Here is a 22933-nt window from a genome sequence, read left to right on the forward strand (position 1 = left end):
AATATTGTTGTTTTTAAAAAAATATTGTAGTATGCTATACGGCTATAGTATTTTTTTGAGTTCTCAAATGACAAATGTTTTAGGCTTTTGACATTCATCCCATTTTTTTTTATTGAAATTCTTGCGCCAGTCTTTGTTTGAAACTTTGTTATATGCTAAAATTTTAATTTAATCAATATTTTGTCATGAAAAAATGCTAGCCCAATTAGGCCCAAAATTAATAGACCAAACCAAGCCTAACCCAAATATTTTTGGGTTGCATAGATCATTTTTTTTTTCATTAAAGAGATTTGAAATCAAATTCATTATTCCAAGCTCACCCCTAATTCATGACACGTAAAAAAAATAATTTAATTTGTGTCGTTAAGACTTGTTCTATCCTTTTCTCATTATAAGAAATACTTACCAAAATCATGTAATTTAAAATATTGATTAAGTTTAGTTAAAAGCAATAAATGTGTAAGATTTATACATGTTTTTTCAATTATACCCTTATTTTCAAAACGAGTAGATGAAAGATAGTGAGTGAAAAGTTATTACAAAGATACTCAGAGAAATAATAAGTGGTATATACTTAATAAGGATAAAAATAAAAAAAATTTTAAAATTTTAAATAAAGAGAATTTATTTCTCATATTTATAAAAGAATTTTTTTAATAAAAAAATGGGGGGAGTAAGACGGATTGTTCCCTACAGGTGGCTTCCTATCAAGTGGTATATAGGGGAGAATCTAATGCCACGTCACTCGCGGGACCATACGTGTTCCCTCATGTCACGGATTTCACTTAATCAATCTATCAATAGATATGGATTATGACTAATAAGGGTTTAATTAAGACTAATAATGTTAATGCTGGCAAAAAAAAAAAATTGTTAGTGCTCAGTGATCCACGACCACGCATGTTTCTCTGACACGGACGGCCTTTCACTTTTCATCAATCACGCATTCTCACATTACACTACTCTTCCCCCTCATTAGTCACTCATGAAGTCAGGGCCATTTCTCATTATCTGATGCTAGTAATTTTCATATTCTGCTACGCCGAATTCCATGTTATTTTCGGTTCTAATTATAAAATTTTATTTGTAGTCTATAAATGAAGTTTTATAATTAGAACAAGAGGTAGTATTGAAGTCACATTTTTAAAATTTGTTTTGAGTTTAAAAGATAAAAAATAAAATTACTGTTTGACGCAAGTGACGCATGGCTTCATTTGTGATGAAAATGACTAACCTTTTGGTCTTTATGGGCCAGTTTGGATCGGCTTAAAAAAGATACCTTTTTTGTTCCGCAAACAGCAAATCGTACTAGTTGTAGCACCACTCACAACGCTTGAATGTATATTCGTGTGTATTTAATTTTATAAAATAAAAAAGACACCTTTTTGCTACGCCAATTAAATATATGAAAGAAAGTTTTTCTTATGTCACCTTATCTTTAATATAAAACATATTTAACTAATTTAGATAAATAAAAAAAGTAATAAAATTAGTTATTTGTCAAAAAAAATATTGACTTTCCTAAAATATCATCTTAAATCATTTGAATCAAAACTATCTTTTGATACAAACTCTCTTAACATATGTAATTAATAAGATTAGTTTGGATAAATAAGGATGATAAAATGGATAAAAATTTTATAATTAGGATAAAATTTAATCCTCACTATCTCTTATATTAAGGTTGAGTAAGTAAAATGTAATTTAAGTGAAAGCAAATAGGTTGTTATAGTTGCCCTAATTTTTGAATTGAAAATTAGAAAAATTATAATAAAGTCCCACCTAAAAAAATTAAATACAAAAAATTTCTTAAAATCATCAAATTATTCTAAAATTTTAAAGGACCTCTGTGCAAAATATTTTATTTATTTAATTACTAAATTTCTCTTATATTTTTTTTTAAATTTTACATTGACAATTGAAAGAATAGTCATTAACAACTTAAGATATAAGGATTAACAACTTATTCAATGAGTTGTCAATAGTTACTGTGATAATTGTTAATCCTTACACATTAAATTGTTAACCACTGTACTTTTTCAGTTGTCAATACATACTTTAAAAAAAGATAAGGATACTTTGGTAATTAAATAAATAAAATATTTTGTATTGACATTGTCAACACATATTTAAAAAAAAAAATTTGATAATTAAACAAATAAAATATTTTGTACTGAGATCACTTGAAACTTCAGAATAATTTGATAATTTTAAGGGATTTTTTTGTATGTAATTTTCTTAGGTGGGATTTATTGCAATTTTCTCTTGAAAATTTCCACTTCAATAATTTTTCCCCCAATGATGCCCTTTAAGTGTCGGTCCTCCATTTTTCACGCCTTTTATAGGTGCTGCCTCGTCATCCCTTCCCACAGCGCCAATGGAATCCAAGAGATGCTGATGTGGCAAACAGAATTGGCATGTGCATCAATGGGAAAAAGGACACTCTTCCCCCCCCCCCCTCCAATTGTTTGTTTTGTTTTTTTTTAGCTATGAGGGAATTACCCTTTTCGTCAGCCCTCTATTTGAATATTACAAGTAAATGAATAAATAAAGCGCACATATACATGTGATGTGAAACTTTCAATTAGTCCACCAAGCATAAATTTGATTTCTATTTGCTTAATTTTCCTCCACCACATTTTGTTTAAAATTCTGAACTATTTAGATCAAATTATATTGTTATAAATTAATTTATACTTAAAAAATTAAATCAGAACTATTTTATTCAAATAAACAATTCATAATTATAAAGACTTTTGCGTTAAATGGAGGGGGGGGGGGGAACCATTTCCACAACACGTTAACAGGGAAAGGAGGAGAGGCAAGTGGCGGAGGTTTGTGGTGGCCAAGTTTGTATTATGCGTTGGCAATTAGTCATTTCAATGATAACGTCATCAAGATAAGGTTTCAAATTTAAACCCCACATTAATATATTTGTGGATGTACTTGTATTTAAATTATATTCTTCCGGTTCTAAATATAAAACCCACTTTATAATCCGATCCTAAATATAAATTATATTATAAAATAGGTTTTATATTTAAGATAGGAGAAATACTAAATTATAGATTCTTCTTCTCTCTTTCTCTCAAGTCTAACATCTTCATTTTGGAATTCACAAAACTTGTGATTTAAAAAAAAAAAAACAAGAAGAAGCACAGATCACGAGAAAAAACTCACAAAGATTAACTTGTGATTTATAGTACTTTCATCTTTGGGAGAACATATTTGCAAGTCCTTATAGTTTGATAAGATTTTGAATTAGGTCCTTATAGTTTTATTTCTTTTTATTGAATCCTTGTAGTTAATTTTGTTAAGTTTACAAGTCCTTCCGTCGCTAATGTTGCAAACGCTGTTAACCCACAATGACAGGGGATGATTTGACAGTGTGCTCTCTCTCCCCTCCCCTGAGTTTGTGTCTCTCTTTGCATCACCTTTCTCTCTCATCTGTTAAAGCTAACTACGATGAGCTCAATGACACCCATAAGGAGTGAAGAAGGACTGTCTCTTCGACTGATCCTACTCCTCATCAACATGGGCACACTGCTTTTATGCTGTTATAAGTTCGATTACGTGAAGACAAAGTATAGTGAGGATCGGCGTTCAGCATTGCACCCATGGCAATTTTTTTAGTGAACTCCCATGGCCACATTCATTAGCACCGCTGCTTCTTTGTCTTTTGTTATAGATAAACAAGATTTAATGAATTCAGATCTCAGAGGAAAACTAATTGCCATAATTATATATCATGGATCATGAAAATATGATAAACATGAAACTCACCAAAAACGCAATATGCTGACTCAAGTAGACTAGAATCAGAGCGATATGAAAAGGAGGTTATATATCTATGCCAGAAATATTATTACAAAGTAAAGAAATAAAGCCTAAGATGTGGAAAAAATTTCATCAATTCCTCCCATAAGACTCTGATCAAAGCTTCTTCTTTTTGATATATTATAACAGCATAGAAGCAGTGTGTCCAAGTTGATGAGGAGTAATATTAGTCGAAGAGGCAGTCCTTCTTCACTCCTGGGTGTCATCGAGCTCATCTTGGTTAGCTTTAAAAGATGAGAGAGAAAGGTGATGCAGAGAGAGACACAAACTCGAGGGAGGGGAGAGAGAGCGCACTGCCAGATCATCTTTTGCTATTGTGGGTTAACGGCGTTTGCAACATTAGTGACAGAAGGACTTGTAAATTTAACAAAATTAACTACAAGGATTCAATAAAAAGAAATAAAACTATAAGGATCTAATTCAAAATCTGATCAAATTATAAGGACCTATAAATGTATTTTCCCTTCATCTTTTATTCTTTTTTTTTTTTGAAGTTTTTAAATCAAATCATTTCACCAAATTTTTTCGCCTCCACTCATTCTTATTGCATTGTTCCATGAAATTTATATATCATTAATGACAATAGTATTATTTGTTGGATTTTTCCTCACTCGCCTCTATTTTCACTACCATGCATTAATATGTGGCTGAAGCTGACAGTATATATTTTTCATAATAAATAAATAGTCAATTAATAACTTTTTTTTCCAGGTCATAAATATTTTTTTCATTGAAGACAAGTTGGATATTAAACGTGAAAATTATTCTCAATCCATTCAAAACTTGGCTTGATCCAAAAAAGTGAACACTTGTAGTGTAACGGTGGTGTAAGATAATCTGTGACCCATCCTTGAAAGGCTATGGTTTTTTTCTCCCTTGCCAATAAGCAAGACTTTCTGTGAACTCAGACCCAAGGGTAAGGATCTGTTTGGCACGCGGTACTGAAGAAGGGCTGGCACCTGCACTGCGGTTTGAGGTAATGGATGAATACTAAAAAGGGTATTTGCATTGATTGAACCAATTCAGGGTATGTACTATTCAAAAATCTTTTTTTTTTTTTGGGTATTTGATTAAGATTTTTCTTTTGAAGTTTACAGCGCAAAGAATTTTAGCCTCTCCCGATAGTAAGAAGCCATCCTATTCAAAGCGTCTAAATTGTATGGTTTGTTATAAGGGTTAATTTATTGAGTTAAATAAACAATTTTTGATATTTGTTGGCAATGCATACTATATTCAACTGGCGTGTTGTAAATATTTATTATAAAGGAACGAATAAAACAGTTTTTAACTTTAATTTACCATCACAAATAATATTGGTATAATCTTGGAATGACGAAAAAGGTTTTGTGACCATAAATATTTTGGGTTTACACTTTTTACATTGCGCTAGTGAGGATAGGAAACGTAATACTATTTAATTTAATTTATAATCAAATGATAAGAGATAATCTTCAAAAGGTATTTGAGATATTCCAAAGCCACTTAAAAAAATATTTTCATGCAAGTGGAGACAAAATTATTCTCACATATTTATTTTATATATCATAAAATTATTTTTAAAATCATGATTTAATTTTCACCTAAATACTCCTAAACTTATTGTTTCAACATCTGCGTTATCATGTAAATAGCTGGAGGAAAAAGCGGGGTTAGCGAGAAATGTTCGCTTTTTAATTATCTATAAATTCAGATTTAAGTCATGCCCGCGTTAAAACAAAAGAAGCTTTTTCAACATAATTTTTTTTCTCCTGAATGGTTATATATAATTACCAACAGTTACCAAATTAAAAACACATTCCCTCAATTTTACTTGCACGTCATTAATTATTTTTATTCGAGGCTCATATATTTCCGCCATACGGAAAATATGGAGGCACGATCGTGTAGCTCACCCCATCGGAGACCATGACTGGTGGTGGAGTTTTGGAGCAGAGTTTGGAGCTTTGTTCTTTCTTTTTTTCGGTACACAAATTTTAGAAAAGGAGTTGGGCTCACCCATGATCTAAGAATAAGATACCTAATGCTTGATCAACTGGGACCTGTCCCTGCAGGCACAGAAGTATGACAAGCAAACCTTTTTTTTTCCCCAATAAATAGGAATCTCCTAACTTCACTACGTTATGGTGATATCTCTCTCAGCGTCGTGATTTGAGCCACAACAAAGTGGCACTCTCTAAGATCAAACCTCCTCTCTTTGACAAGAGAGTTTGACTCCTTCACTGGCTGAACTCACGAACAAGGGGTAGCTTTGTTCATCTTCTTTAATCTTTACCCTTCCAAACTGACAAAAACGATTTGTGGCTTCTTTTAGCTTTCAGAACAGAGGCAAACAAAAGGGTCGTTATGGACCATCAAGGTGTAATCGTTGGCTCGCTTATCTCAAAGCCCAACTCTCCGGGCTTTAGGCCCAATCCATGAAACCTCACAGCAGGCCCAATAACACTCCCCATATCAGCTAACATTAATTCCGACATTACTGAGTATTACTTTTGTAGGGAGGGGAAGCTATGAATTCCGAACCGGATTAACCCGATTATAATATTAAAAAAATGTGGGTAGGACAGATGTTAAAGTGTTTAATAATATTTACAGGTTTGTATTTTCTCTGCTAATAGTTTCCTTGTGTCAAATCAAGCCAATTACATCTCAACACATCCAAATATTGAAGTGTTCAAAGTTTTGCTGATTAACAAAAACAAGGCAAAAAAAGTGCTCATTGGATTCTAACTGTATCCAATCTATTCATACATGTTAGCCCAACCCTTTGGAAGGCCTGTCTTCACTGGCCCAAATTTCTGTTGGACTTTTAAAATGGCCCATGGAGTTCCAAACTTCCTCCCACTGTTGGACTGCCAAGGCATTAGGCAGTCCATTCCTTTTTCTTCCCTAATAAAAATGATAATGCTAAGGCATTTTATTCTTTTTTTATTTATTTAAATACAATTAAACACATGCCAAATTTGAATTTGAAACCTTATCCAAGCGCAGTAGGTTGCGCTATTATTAAGGCAACTTTTATTATATACAAGATTTAGACCCGTTATACGGAGTTACGCATTTTCAACTAAAAAAAAAAGAATTAAATACTACTGTTCTAAAAAAATTGTCAGTTGTTTTCTTAATGATCATCACGGTTCAAGTGCGTTTGAAACATTAAATTCTCCAATTAAGGTAATTGTCAGCTAAAAATTGTCTTTTGTTTAGGATTAGATGGACTAAACCAGTCTAAACACAACACACAAACGTTGCACCCGCGGAAATTAGTCGGAGATGAATTAAAAAAAAATTGCAACCAGGCCCTCAAATTGACATTAAATTAGCAACAAGACACGTAAGGTTAGGAACATGATTCACGACATTAATTAATAATTAATAATAAATTAAAAGCTTGGCGTGTGTTTGTTCAGGATTGTGTGAACTGTGAGGACCAAACCATTGAAGCAAATAGTGGAAGATTGAGTCAGCAGTATTCTGATTGGATTGTCTTTTTCTGTGAGATAAGGGTCCGCTGCCCAGCTTGGAAAGGGTCAAATTTAAAGATTATTATTAATTATTATGCGGATGCCACCATCATATCATACTCTTATTTATGCCATAATCATCACTATTAAAATATAGCAATTCATATTGGAAGCTGCATCAATTTCCGTTTGATTCCTCTTTTCTTAATTAATCTATTCTTCATTCTTCCGCCTGTGGCTTGTGTTTTAAGGCGCTTCAATTGGATTGAATTACTATTATGTCCTTTTCTTTTATTAAATTTTAATAATGATCAGTCATTAGGATGATTGTGTTGAAATCGTATTATTACGGATTCTAAACACTAAAATTCTTCACGCAACATTTCGGCCGGCCATCATCTCATAAGAATCGGGAATTGAAAGAGGATCAAAATAAGTCAACCCCGAATCTCAAATGCAAGGTTTAATCTCAGTGGTTAGTTTCTGAGAAAATTACTGAGCAGTCCTGTATAAATAATTAATTATAAAAAAAACCTCAATCAGGGAAATCAAAAACAGGTGGTATATATTTACAATTTAAAAGACTTTTTTTTACCGTTAAATTGGTTTCGTGGAATTGTAAAGTACAAATAATTTTTATCCTGTAAGAGGAACATATCTATGCTCTTTTTTTGTTATAATAAAATAATCAAATTTGTGGTGGACTATATTGTTTATAGATGATGAAGGGAATGAATTTATTTGCTTTAATATGCTACTCCTCTGGTCCTTAATATAGGATTCAATTTTAAAATTGGTTTTAGTCCTAAATATAAGACACATTTATCAATTTTTTCTAAATTACCCTTATGCATACTCTTTCAACCATAATCAAGTAGAAGAGGAGGATGGGTATTAAGAAAGATGATTATGGTGTTTTAAGAAAAATATGTCACTTTTCTTATAATTAACTAACTTACCTAACTTTTTTAATCTAATCAAATTAATTAAATAGATCTTATATTAAAGACCGGAAGAGTATCTTTATTCGGTATTAATTTATTAATAAAATGATTAATTAATACTAATTGAGAAGTTGTTCCAACGGATCAAGAGAAAGCTGAGCGCAGGGGAGCCAAGAGAGAGCGCGTAAAATGGAAGCCAGGCGATGGTGGAAGTGGAAGTGGAAGTGGGTTCCACATGCAACGTTGTGAATTTAGTTTCATTTCAATTTCATTTGCATTTCATTTCGGGGAAGATAGACACGAACGACTCTGAAAAAACAAACAAACGCTCTGAGAGGAGCCTGTGGGGCCCGCGCGTGTTGAATAATTGACTTTGACCTTCACAGAAACAGCTACGAAGAAAGAAAAATTCACACTTTCCTCTCTTCTTCATCGCTGGGGGCAGAGACAGAGAGGATAAAAGGGCAGAGGCTCCTCTCTCTCTTTCTCATTCTTCTCAATCGAGGTCTTCTCGATTTCCCTCTAGCAACTAAACAAGAGCGAAAAGGAAGAGACACTCTGATATCTTACTCTCACCCTAGTGAGGTATGCTGTATTCTCGAGCAACTTTTAGTTCTTGGTGTTCTGATTTGCTTATGTTGTTTGGGTTTTCGTGTTCTGGTTTGATCTGGGTCGGTGTTGGTGATCTCCGGGATGGGTTGTTCTGGGTGGGTACGAGGAATGAGCTTTTTCGGTCTGATTCTTGGTACAAGTTTGAAACCATCATTTGAAATTTGGTTGTGGGGGTTGCTGCTTTCGTCCCTTCTCTTTCTATGACGTTTTAAAATTTTCTTATCAGAATTCCTGTATAAAGTAGGTATTGCCGGACCAGGTTGTTAGTATGGGTTGTTGACGATTTTGTTAAGGATATGTTCTGACTTTTTGTTCTCCTAATGGAATTTTTAGCGTAGGTTTGTTCTCGGTTGGGTTGGTGAGAAAAATACAGCACAAGAATTGTTAGCCTTTATAAATTTTCGCTTAAATTTATGGGGATGTTATCTTGCAGTGCATCCCTCAAGATTTGAGAACCTAGGTCCTTTAGATACCAATGGAAAGTTTTATCTTTAACTTCTACTCTGACATGGGTATTCTGTTTTTCTTTCTTTTTGCCGAATGTCTAACATAGATACTCAAACATTTTTATGTAAGGAAATGATGTTTTGAATACAGTGGCTTATTCAGTTTGTGTTGTTCGATTATGCAGGACTTTGATATGTGCGGTGGCTCAAAACCTAAGCTTTCTCCCTCTAATAACGACATGGATAGCGAGTTTCGGAAGCAGGATTTCTATGTTCTTGGTAACATCTCAAGTCTGCTGGAGCTGTCTGCCACCGATGATCTCGAAACCTTCAGAAGGGAAGTAGAAGAGAAGGGTTCTGACGTGAACGAGGAAAGTCTTTGGTATGGAAGAAGAATCGGATCGAAGAAGATGGGATTGGAGAAGAGGACGCCTCTCATGGTTGCTTCTTTATTCGGAAGCACCGAGGTGCTGAAGTATATTATTGAAACCGGTAGAGTTGATGTGAACAGGGCCTGTGGTTCCGATAAGGCCACGGCTCTCCACTGTGCTGTTGCCGGTGGCTCTGAATCCTCGCTTCAGATTGTTAAGCTCTTGCTTGATGCAAAGGCAAGTCCTGATTGCCTTGATGCTACTGGAAATAAGCCTGTTAATTTGATTGTTCCTGCCTTTAGTTCTTCATCCAACTTGCGAAGGAAGGCGATGGAGTCGTTGCTGAGAGGTGATGAATTAGGTGGGGAAAGTCATCAAATTATCGAACAGGAGGAGGAGCAACAGAAAACTGCGGCGCCTTCTTTAGCATCAAAAGAAGCAGCAGAGAAGAAAGAATATCCTGTTGATATATCTTTGCCTGACATAAACAATGGTATATACGGAACAGATGAGTTCAGGATGTACAGTTTCAAGGTGAAGCCGTGTTCGAGGGCATACTCTCATGACTGGACTGAGTGTCCATTTGTTCATCCCGGGGAGAATGCAAGGAGGAGGGATCCACGGAAGTATCCTTACAGCTGCGTTCCTTGCCCGGAGTTCCGCAAGGGAAGCTGCCCGAAGGGGGATGCCTGTGAGTACGCTCACGGTGTTTTTGAGTCATGGCTCCATCCTGCTCAATACCGAACAAGGCTTTGCAAGGATGAGACTGGTTGCTCAAGGAAAGTTTGCTTCTTTGCTCACAAACCTGAAGAGTTGCGCCCTGTGTATGCTTCCACTGGTTCAGCAATGCCTTCACCAAAATCCTTTTCTGCTAGTGCAATTGACACAACAGTTATGAGTCCATTAGCTCTTAGCTCCTCATCTTTGCCCATGTCAACTGTGTCAACACCACCCTTGTCTCCTTTGGCTGCTTCATCTCCCAAGGGTGGAAGCTTGTGGCAGAACAAAATAAACCTCACCCCGCCATCCTTGCAACTCCCGGGTAGCAGGCTGAAGGCGGCCTTAAGTGCTAGGGATCTTGATTTGGAGATGGAACTGCTCGGGCTAGAAAGTCCGGCTAAACACCAGCAGCAGCAGCAGTTGATAGAAGAGATAGCTCGAATCTCTTCCCCATCATTCCGGAACACAGATTATAGTAGGATGGGTGATTTGAAGCCAACTAACCTCGATGACCTTTTGGGATCTGTTGATCCTTCTGTTCTTTCTCAACTTCATGGAATGCCTACTCAGCTGCAATCTCCAAATGGGCTTCAGATGCAGCAAAACATGAACCACCTTCGGGCAAGCTATCCCACCAACCTTCCTTCCTCACCGGCAAGAAATTCCTTGGGTTTAGGGTTTGATTCATCATCTGCTGTGGCAGCAGCAGTGATGAACTCCAGATCTGCAGCCTTCGCAAAGCGAAGTCAAAGTTTTATTGATCGTGGGGCAGTATCACCCCGCCATTTTGGGCAATCTACGGCCTCCAACACCGCCTGTAGGGTATCTTCTGCACTTTCAGATTGGAGATCCCCTGATGGGAAATTGGATTGGGGCATGAATGGAGATGAGCTGCACAAACTGAAGAAATCTGCTTCTTTTGGGATCAGAAACAATGGAAACACTAACGCTACTATGGCACGGTCTGAAAATTTTGAGCCAGATGTGTCGTGGGTTAATTCTTTGGTTAAAGATGCCCCCTCTGAGAAGCAGCAGCAACAATTTGATCCCAGTAGAGAGATGCTCCCACCATGGGTGGAGCAGCTATATAGGGAACACGAGCAGATAGTTGCATAAGCAATGGCTGCCATGGCAACGCTCCTTGATTATTCTGACAAAGTTTATTTATTTATTTATTTATTATTATTTTGAATTTTTATAACTATTCCACATTACATAGAGTATAGTCAGAGATAGGACGAGGAGTGCTGCAAAGAATAAAATCCTGGATATTCACAGAGATTCGAGAGGGTAGCAACTTTTCTTCTAGTTCAATGATGAGGAGAAAAATGAAGCAGCGATGCTCTTTTTACCCCCTGTAATTGTATTATCTGATTATTTCTCCTTTCTGGAAGTTTGGGTGTATTATCTTTAGCATGGAAAATTTTATCATTGCTGAAGGAGCTTGTCTGTTTTAGTCTTTACACACATCTGTACAAGTACAACTTCCGAAATCTGTGCCCTTTTCAGTGAATTATGAAGTGTCATTTATTTCCAAGAGGATGAGCACTTTTTTTTTCCTGATTGCATTCTCCTATTGCTTCTGAATCTAATGGTTGAACCAAAAACTCGGCTGCTCGTAGCTATGCTTGAGGGTTACCTATGATTCCGTCAGAAGATGAATATGAACGCCAAATCATATCGATAGAGGATAAGAGGCAATGACAATGCGCGTTGATATGATGGTAGTGACTATTACGAATCATTAGCGTGCAAATTTATGCCTTAAGAAAGATGCGGCACGTTTAATTTAAAATGAAGCAAATGGTCCAAGAACGTTTTATTTGAGACAGCCGGAAGCAGATATATTGATTTAAAATTGATTAGATTCTAACAGTTTAAATTTATTTATCTATTTTTTATCATAATATTTATTTTTATAAAATGTTATAAAATATTAAATCTGAACTATTGGAGTTTTGATCCAATAATTGTGAAAAGAAAAAGAGAGTGGTGGAGGGGAAGAGGATGGAAAGGTAGTGGAGAGAATCCAAGTCTAAGTTTTCAACCAGATCAAGTTGTGCTCGTAAGAAACGCCATTTGTATCAGAAAATTTTGTTGAATCAGCTATTTATGGATGGTTAGAACTCATAGAAGGGTGTGGGTGCGCGCGAATACCCGGATAGGTGTTTGGAGAAGAACTGATGAAGCAAGTGGGACAGATGTCATAAGATAAGGAAGATGAGGAAATTGCATGGGATAGGTAACAGCATTATTTAAAACAATTGAACCCCACCTGACCATTAAATGCATATGTCCTTTATAAATAATCCATTTGAAATTCTTGTGGACTTACTTGCTCACAATTCTCACACGCGCGCGCACCTACAAGCTGATTCAAAGGGATATAAAATCGTACCACTACAGTGGACAAAGGAAGAAAAAATAGGTGATGGGCAGAAGTTGAGGTGAAGCAAGAGGCTTCGTGGAGAGTGCGCTGGGATGGGGCAAAAAGACAGGGGATGATAAGAAGCAAAAGGAAGAGTACAAGTTTGAAACGGAGGCTCGTGTTTGTGTTGGAAAAGGTTGTCATCCAGATGAGAGGAACACGTGGGACCCACCATTTGGACGTTTGTGTAAGTTCGTCCAATCAGGAAATGAGTTGGTTTTGTTGAGTCCAGCAACCCCCACTGGCCAATGCATTAGCCCCCCCCCTTTTGAAAAGCAGAGACCGCTTTTTTGGTTTCTTCTCTCAAGCCAGCCAGCTTCCTTCCTTCCTTCCTTCCTTCATGCCTTCTTCCATTTGGTTTCCCTCCACCTTCATCGACTCACTATCCCGCACTCTGATGCTGGGAGCCACTATGTAACTATAATACTACTTTACATAATTTCTTAAGATTCTATATATAAGCTTCAAATTATTGGCCAAAAAAATATATATATATATAAGCTTCAAATTTAGAGATATGTATTTTATTTTACAACTTTCAATTTAGATTTGTTTTAATATTTAATGTATTTTTTCAATATTGTCCATAATTATTTCTTTCTTGTTACATTTCTCCACATACTTTCTTTCATTCTTTTTTTTTGTTTATTATAAAGGCACATTTGGAAACAAAAATATATTTTTAATATATTTATTATTTTTAACTACTTATTTATTATTCATAAATCAGTTATTTAAAACTTATAATAAAGCAGATGGAGCATATTGAAGGATGTCACGGTATAATATATCTTAAAAAGCACGAATTGCTTCACTATTCTCCTTCACTACCCTGGTTTGACTATACTACTTGTTTGGTTGTGCTAAAAATGATGTGACTCTAATATTTCATAAACATTTAAAAAGAATTTTTCTCTAGATGTCAGTTCACATGTTGAACAGTGTTTTTTTCAAAAGTAAACTTAATTAGTTGTCGAACTAAAATTAGAATCACAAGCATACGTAGTATTCTTTCGATTTTTAATATAAGACTTATTTAACTTATTTGATTAGATTAAGAAAGTTAGGTAAATTAGTTAATTATAAGAAATGTGACATATTTTTCTTAAAATACCATACTCATCTTTCTTAATATCTCCTATCTCTCTTTTACTTGATTATAGTTGAAGGAGTATCTATAGGGATAATTTAAAAAAAATTAATAAATATGAAAAATAGATTTTATATTTAAGATCAAAACCAACTTAATAATTAAGTCCTATATTAAGGACTGGAGGAGTATATCATAATATAATGAATGTCAGAGAATTAGTTCAGCTGTATCACTTTGACTTAAGTACATAAACTCAATATTGTTGGAATTGCAGGTTACTAACTGGTGTTAACGCAACCCAGCTGGTGGAAGAATTTCTTAGATGAGACAAATGTGACATCCCGTGCAAGTAAAGTGGATGAAGCTTCACAGCTTTCTTTTTACTGCCAACATTTTGCTTCTACAGTTGATTAGTGGCCTTTCCCATCCAGATTGATAGTTACAAAAAGCGGTCCGCACTCAGTGCTCATCAAGCGATGAGCAATCTGGGCCATTCAGATCCAATCTAAACGGTCCAGACTTAATATTTTTAAATAATTATTTAAAAATAAAAAAGATTATATTTTAAAGAATGATAATTAAGATATTATCTTTATTTTTTATCCTATATCTATTAAATTAATTATTTTAAAAAAATAAAAATAAAAATAAAATTAAATCTGGACCGTCCAGATCTAATGAGCATTGGGTACTCATCAAAACTGATGAGCACCCAATGCAAATCCACAAAAAGATTATATTCTCAATACTTCATTATATTGAGTCTTATGTATTAAATAAACTTCCTTTTTATTCTGAAATGATGAATCTTCAGTTGGGCATAATTCTCTTGGAATAATCTTGAAGCATGCCATTATCATCCATTGGAAGGATTATTTTGTACATTTGTTCTCCCATGATGTAACCAGCATCCGAGTCTACTGTGGCTAATATATTGGCCAAGTGACACCTGATACTCATTCTTAACATAAGCTGTGTATTCTTTTCCAACAATCACAAACTGGAATTCGTTTAAGGTTTAAGACCTTGTCCTTCACCCTTTTTTTTTTTTTTGAAACTGGCAAACGTTAAAACATTTGCAGATGTAGCTTAAACACATAATGTGAGCATCACAATGATGCCTGGGGTCATTTGAGCCAAAGGTTTTCAAATAAAATCCTGCCCTTATGACAAGTTCCAGGGAATTTAGACCAAACTATTTCTAATTATTATCTTTTTTTAGCATATGCATGCATTTAGCTAGCAATTTTCAATACCTTGTACATTCTGCAGACCAATTTTCTTTTGACAATGCAGCAATGCAGCATGTGCTGTTCTTTTCAACCAATACAATGACATCAATACCCCTATGCTTTTTAATGTAAAACATAATTAGCTAATTTGAGTATACTAAGGATGTTAATTAAATTAGTTAATATGATATTTTTTTTAAAACACTTTAAACATCTCCCTTAGTTCTTTCGTTCTCTCTTCTACTTGATTATTGTTAGAAAATATTAATAGTATTAATTTGAAAAAAATTGGTAAATATATAAAATAGGTCTTATATATATAACCAATATCAACTATCTAATTAGGTCATATATTAATAACCGTATGGTACTATACAATGATAAAGATTCATAACCCGCCACCCTTTTCAATACATAGTCACCTATTTGGTACATACATGAAAGAATAGGGGGGGGGGAGAAGGAGGCCAAACACTTCTCCCTTCCTTGACGGTCAAATTATATGCTAGCCCGCATGTCAAATTATACGGATCAAGTCACGGCCACCGCACGTCTGTACATGGGATGGACACAAAAATTTCTCCTTTGTAACATAAACAGGTGAAAGCTGACTCACATAGGGTTGACTTCTTTGCATGATGAGAGATCTATGCCCTAAAATTTAGGTTTTAGTAACCTTATTTAAAATAGCTACCTGCGAAGAACACCCAGTGAGTCCAGTTCAACTTTTATGAGAGTCTAGATATCCTGATTTAGATGAAGGACGGTGCATTTTGTCATATCTGCCACCATTTACGGTTTTCCATTCTCTTGGCAAGTTCTTTTGCCATTGATGCGAAGTCTTCCGCCCCACTTTGCAGTTCTTCAGTATGTTGGCTGAGCATCTAGGATGGTTTAAATGGTGAGTAGAGATAGTCAGAAAATAGGAAGACTGCATTCAGTGGGCAAAATTTCAGAAAACTGTCTGCATAAAATTTTCCAAATTTAAGTGCACCGAACTGTTTAGGGAGAATTTCATGGAGGTTTCTTCTATGGGGGAAAAGCAGCTTCTCTATAACCTAACCTGAAGTTTTTCTTGGCGTTCAAGAAGCTTATCCTTCGCAAGTGCAGCAGCTGCAGAGGCATCCTGAAAGAACTCAAGATGTCAAATATGCAATCTATAATAAATAGGACTTTCAAATTGTTCACATCTCAGATTTACCCCGGCGTTTCTGTATTTGGCCTTGATTTCCTCCGCTGTTCTCTGTCTCGGTTTTGTATCAGTGCTTGCACCCTCAAATAATTTCTGTTTGTCTGCCCCTTTTCCTTTGTTGTCAGTTCTTTTTCCTCTATCTGCAAAGCACACGTTCGTCATTCAAATGATAAAATACTTGAAGGGGAAAATGATGATAGATATACCTGTCTTGTCAATATCACTTTTCTGAGGATAGTTGACAACTAAAGGTTCGTCAATGTGAATTTGATCTGCACCAAAACAACGTGGACATTCAGACGTTTTGGTATTTGTGGCAGCGGATGATGCTTTTAGAACAAACCTATGTCAAGCTCAAATGGATCTTGCTTATCAGCTGTGGCAGAGGAAGCCTTTAAGAAGGGGGGACAGGAGAAAAGTTTCTCTAAATTTGCAGAACTATAATGATGAATTGCTTGATTTTCCTCCTCCACTTTACCCGCTTTTAGGTTCTTGACAACATTAACCAAGATACCTGGATACTGTCGCCCCTACAGCAAAAGAGATTACAAATGCTTAAAAATATATGGAAAACAACAGAAGTAAAGAAAGCTAGAACAAACTGGACCTGTTCTTCATTCTGGTTTGTAGGTAGGCTTGCTGTAGCATCCACGGCCGCTGCAAGGACCCTATCATGTAGACAAGGCAATGACTCAGGAATCCTACAGAAATTCAAAAGTTTACATTAGGCGCCATTGTTTTGAATACGAATGCTAATTCACATTCCCCAATCATTTCTGGATTCGATGGGCAGATGATTTGGCAGAGAACAGCAACCAAAGATCAAACTCAACAAAATCTCAGAATTGCTTGTTGTCAATGATCACGCAAAAAGGTCAAAAGTGGTGACCGGAGGGGTAGTAATAGATCGCGCAAACATAAGCCCTAAGAAAACAAGAAATTTACAAGACCATAAAATAAACTAAACAATATATTTTCGTTAAACAAAATAGAATCCAAAATTAGGTCAGAAAAAATTTCTCAAGTTTCGTCAAACAAAATAGAACTTCAAAAACTAATAGAACACAAAAGTGGAACGAAAGAACCATTTCCGAAGACAAAATTCTTCCTACTTAAATTCAATAGTAAAGCTAGAATCTTTATGACAGATAATATGCTCAAAATTTTGATATCATTCAATTTATCAAAAACTGCCATTTAATGTTGCGAGAAATTAATCAAAAAATCTGCATGTACATACCAAGAATCGGGTTAAAAAAAAAAAGGGCCTAGAAAAAGGGAGGAGAGAGAAAATTACCAGAGTTCATATTCACATTTCAACAGTGATACAAAAGCAGTTTCATTCCCGTTGACCTATAAAACAAGAGCCATGAGCCCAATAATAAACCAGAACGAACCTGACTATCTACCAACGCATACTGTCCAGAGGATCAAAATTATTTCAGAGGTCCACAACACATCAAATATTATTTCATTCTTTATGGTCATTCTTTTTCCCTTCACCTCTCAAGGCATCAATATCAACGCCAAGTTTAAGACTCTACAGCACAAGTTGGATAGAAAATAATAGACCAATCAGATAAGTTATGGCAGTAAATACTATCAACATATCTTCATTCAAGAACAGAATTTTCAGACCAGAATAAGTTGTCCATTAGAGGAAGAACATATTGTCTTCTCCACGTTGGTCTTCAAGCTCCATCGTAGAATTGCTATTAAAGAACATTCCCCCACCACTTCCAGAGTTGGTATGGACCTGCTCAAAGTGACTTAACATCCATCAAATGCTTGTCGCCAGAAAAAAGCTTATTAATGTACACATTGGCGTCCCAACAAAGCAAGGATGATTCAAAAAGCAATATGATGGGAGTATGCAAGGAATGGTATATGGAATAGGACTATCAGGGCAGAGGAAATATATCATATTTGTACAGATGGAAATTCATCATAATAAGGATATTCTCTGTTAGGCCAGTATTTGGCTTTTTTTAAAAAAAAAAATTAATATAAAATATCTACTAAATGAGTTTTACTTAAAAAATAGGGATTTCTGATTATCAAATTGTAATATATTTGGATTAATGGATTTTGCTAATTATGGAACCCTATGTACTTTGGATCCTCACCTTACGATTTGAAATTTATATTACAGTTGAGGTGTTTCTGATGCCCATCCTTTCTAAAACTCCCTGCCTCCACCCTATCCCGTTCTTTCTATCTATCTTTCCTTCACATCTATTCTCCCTCCCCCCAGTGATGAATAAGAAAAATTAAAGAACTAATTATTGCACTTCCACTCAATTTTCATATATAGGAAATCAAGAGTATTAATATAATGCTAATGAGGCCCCCACGTAGAACATTGTTTGTGTGAAAAAGTTTTCAAAGTTTATAGGAAGATAAAGATTTTGAATATAATCAGTGTCTTTATCTTCTCACCCTGCACAACTGTCTTTTTTTCGGGCAAGAGGTGGTTTGCCACTTTCGTGAACTTAAGCATCTGCTAATGACTTGAAGTGGGTAAGCACAACATAACAAGTAAGAAATAAGGAAGTTTAATAAGCAGTTCACCTCAATTCAATGTCTCCAGTTTGATACAGCACAACCAACCCACACTCTTTCCCACCTTTCATTAATGTAGTTGTCCAACAAACATCGGTTTACGAGGTTCACCCTCCGAATGTACTTACTGCTACCCTGTAATATGGCAGTTCCATTAAATGGTATAGAAGGAGACGATAAATTCAGAATAACAATGGACATGGAAAGACCTCAATCACAGATTTCATAGAGTGTATGCTCAATGACTCTCACAGCAAAGCAAAATGAGTGAGTTAGATAACATCTGAGCAAAATATGAACTTTCTACAGTTGTGACAGCTTCAGCTTCAACAGGTGCACTTTCGGACTGAACATTAGCTTGTCCAAATTCAGATCCAGAATCAGCATTCAGAGGTGAGTTGGATAAATCTTTTCCACTTGATGGTTCACAAGTACCATCTGAAAAAATATGGCACGATATGGGGTACAAGTCATGGGCACGCTATAATATCTACTTTTCATCAATAAAATACTTGCCTATAATATGCATGGAGATTAAATTTGATTCTTTCTTTGGGGTTATTGACACATTGCAAACCATATCCCCTGATGCAGTATCTGTGGAACATAACATTTGCGTCTCTTGTTGCAGAAACTAACAGCCCTTTTCCACGACCGTCAGAAATATTGGTTGCAGATTTCTGCGGACTGTTTGGTAAGCAACAACCATCTGAAAATTTGACATTCAGAGAAATTATTGGTGAAGATACACTAGATTCCTCACTGGTGAGAAAGAGAACTGATGGTTCTATGATATCAAACATAGCAACCTGCAAAGTGGATTTAAAAATAAAAAGTTTGAGACTTGAGAATAGTTTAACTCAAATTGTATATAATTCAACACATTAACCAACAGTAAACGAACTATATCATTTAGAAACATAAAATTGTCGAAGATCTCACTGTTTCCACATTCATATCCGACGGCAAGCTTTGCCCCCAGGTTGCACACGCACACCCTTTAGGCAACATTATAGGCTGAACTTTGAAGGGAAGACTTTGAAAATAATACTCCAGTACAATGAGGTCCATTCCCTTTAGGGGTCTTTTGAACTGTTACATTTCATATGTATTGATTAAAATCAGTGATTAGAGGAAGAAAATTCTATGTTCAGCTCACACACCACAGATAATAACTAAGATTATTGTGGAACTGACATGAAATACTCCCCCTCAGTGAGTAGAAGACCAAATATTGAAACATTTTAACAACCTAGTTATCTTGCCCTTACCCAGAAAAATAACGAACGATTTTCAGCTTTAAGAGTTCACCATAACCATGTGGTTAAGAGTTCAATCCTCACCACTTATTTGTATCATCAAATCAAATTTTAAACACAAGATAATGGTGGGCTTGTGTGAAGTCCCAGGGGATTTTCCATGATGCGGCAAATACGGTAAAACTATTTTGAGTCTCCAACTTATGCTCACAGATAGAATGAACAAAATAATCAAATCACATATGTGACATGATAGGTTTAGAAGGTTACATCTTGCTTAATGTAGATAAAAGTCTCTAGATATGAAACTCCCTCAAACCATATAAATTCTAAAATGGGTCTCTTACAGCAATTCTTGTCCTTGTGACGGGGTTCCCTGAATGATAACTATAATACCTTCCTAACACTAAAAACAAGTAAAAGAATTATTGCTTGCAAATTAAATGAGAAAACCAACCTTTGGTTTTCATTTTCTGTCACAAAGTAGACGTTCATTTCATCTGAACCCCAACTAGCCCCATATAGACGAACCTATATGCTTTCATTGGATAAAATTACAAAGGATTCATAAGTTTATTGTATAAAAAAGGGAGGAAATAATACATAAAATTTTTAACCAGGCCACATTTATTGCCAACTGCCAACCGTAAGTATCCGGGCAAAAGTCCAATGCTGATACTGCTGCACTTGCACTATCAATTTTAATACCATTCACCTGCCAATTGCAGAATTCATTTCCAAATGAAGGGCAAGATCAAGTCACTAACGTAGGAGCTTCTTCCGTAACAATGAAAGTTCAATAGGACTTTTCCTATTTACTTTAAACAAAATCACCAGTTACAAATAGTATAATATGCTAACCTCAGATGTCATATTGTACACTAATGTCAAAGAAGGATGGGTCACATCCCATATCCGAATAGATCCATCTTGATAACCTGCTATGTACATTTGAAGGGCGTGAAGGTCTTCTTTCAAAAGCTGACCTGGAACTCCACCAGTCAAAGGCCACTTCATGCCACTACTTGTCTGATCTTGCGCTGCGCTCTGCTTGGCAGCTAATAGGATCTGGATAATCATCCTATGCAATTAGTAGCGCCAACAATTTTTTTTTTTTAAAATAAACGGAAAACTTATATCAGTGCAAATAATGTATCTATTTAAATTACCATAAGCATAGCAACTGAAAAAAAGAAGAATATTAGACCTAGTGAGCATCCACTACCTCAGACAAGGCCCGATAACACTTCCCATCTCCATGTACCACACAAAGCTTTGCTGTTGTCATATATGGTTCAAGAGTGGGTATGACCATGGGATATTCCATTGAAGGAACGGATAAATTTTTTTCTTGTTGAGACATTAAGGAACACAAGCAAGCTTTGTCATAAAGATGCAGCTGTCCAGGATTTGTCAATACATATAACATATTACAAGCTCTGTCTGAACAATAATCAGTTGATAATAAAACCATATCAGCAAAAGAACCATTAAGCGTAACATCAATACGGCCACTGCACTTGAGACTTTCAATCCCAGAAGACCAATCAACACTCAAAACCTGTATATAAGAAAACACCACATTATTGTGACATGTTAATTATCTAAATAATTTGAATATATTGAAATATTAAGAGACTGCTAATGTTCAATGCAAAACAGGTAAGAAAGAAACTAGTCCTATCCCTGAGAAGTGTTAATGTAAAATATCCAACATCATGAGCCACATCACCCGTGTTAATGAGAACAACAGAACGCAAATAAATCATTTATAATAAAGCATGACACCATGAGACCTAAAGTCCCAACCCCCAAAAACACATTTAAAAAAAAATCAAAAGAAAAGAAAAAGGTTTCAAAGCCACATTCACCCACTGGTTTGTTTGGATGCCGCTCAACCCACCTTGCGGCATCTTTGTTCCTAGTTTTGACCAAAATAATTCAAGTGATTAAAATCTCATTAATGAAAGTATGGTTGTGTATATCATTAACAACTAGCAGTACGCTGTGCAACTGCCCACGTACTTCAACTTTTTTTTTTTCCCCTTTTCCTTTTCTTTTTATTGGAAAACAAGGTGCTCCGATTGAAAAAGAATCATTTATAACAACATATATATTAATTTTATTATATATAAAACAATACTATATTATCTGTAGGATGCATGAGAATTAATTTTGAATGTGCAATATTTTTGGTAAACAAAAAAATAAAAGAGGCTTATGAGGTCCATATGGCAGATGAACAATGATTCTACAGTAATATCAGATTTTGTTTTATATAATATATTGATGATTGATGGTCTCCTAGCCTTTTAAGGCTATTGCTAGGATGAAGCCAACGTTTGCAATTACAAGTGTCCACTAAATCTAAGAAATAATATTGGAACATTGTTAAATTATTCAAAATGTATATGAAACTGTTGAAGGTGCCGACTAGAGAAGAAAAGAAATATTTAATGTATTCATGTATTATTATTTCATTAATAATAAAAATAGTAGTAGTAGTAATATCCTCCTAGGTTAGGTTTAGATATTTTTTTTGGCCAACAGGTTAGTTTTAGATATTATATCTTCTGTTAATTTTTTTATCTTTGAAGATAAATCCAAGATATTAAGAACTAGTAAAGGATATGATATCTAGGATCCTATGTTTAGGGTTTTTGCTTTCCCTCTATTTAATACCAATGGATGCAGCAGTTAAATCGTTGAATAAACAAAACAGAGGCGCATCACACCTCTATATTCTTTCCAAAACAAAATTCAACAACGAAATTGT

The 22933-nt window shown here is 35.1% G+C and overlaps 1 protein-coding gene and 1 pseudogene across 1 annotated transcript; one reads left to right on the top strand and one right to left on the bottom strand.

Annotated features, from left to right (window-relative positions):
* Window positions 1-8674: 8674 nt before the first annotated feature.
* On the top strand, window positions 8675-11884 carry LOC114758859 (zinc finger CCCH domain-containing protein 29). The gene is made up of 2 exons (XM_028947946.1): window positions 8675-8827; window positions 9486-11884. The coding sequence occupies exon 2, from the start codon at window positions 9495-9497 to the stop codon at window positions 11505-11507; it is 2013 nt and encodes a 670-aa protein (XP_028803779.1). The 5' UTR covers window positions 8675-8827; window positions 9486-9494; the 3' UTR covers window positions 11508-11884.
* Window positions 11885-15656: 3772 nt separating this feature from the next.
* LOC114758858 (uncharacterized) lies at window positions 15657-21718 on the bottom strand (annotated as a pseudogene).
* Window positions 21719-22933: the final 1215 nt, after the last annotated feature.

The sequence above is a fragment of the Neltuma alba genome, unplaced genomic scaffold (genome assembly GCF_004799145.2).
Source record: "Neltuma alba isolate B1F8T4 unplaced genomic scaffold, ASM479914v2 tig00010759_pilon, whole genome shotgun sequence".
Classification (NCBI taxonomy): domain Eukaryota; kingdom Viridiplantae; phylum Streptophyta; class Magnoliopsida; order Fabales; family Fabaceae; genus Neltuma; species Neltuma alba.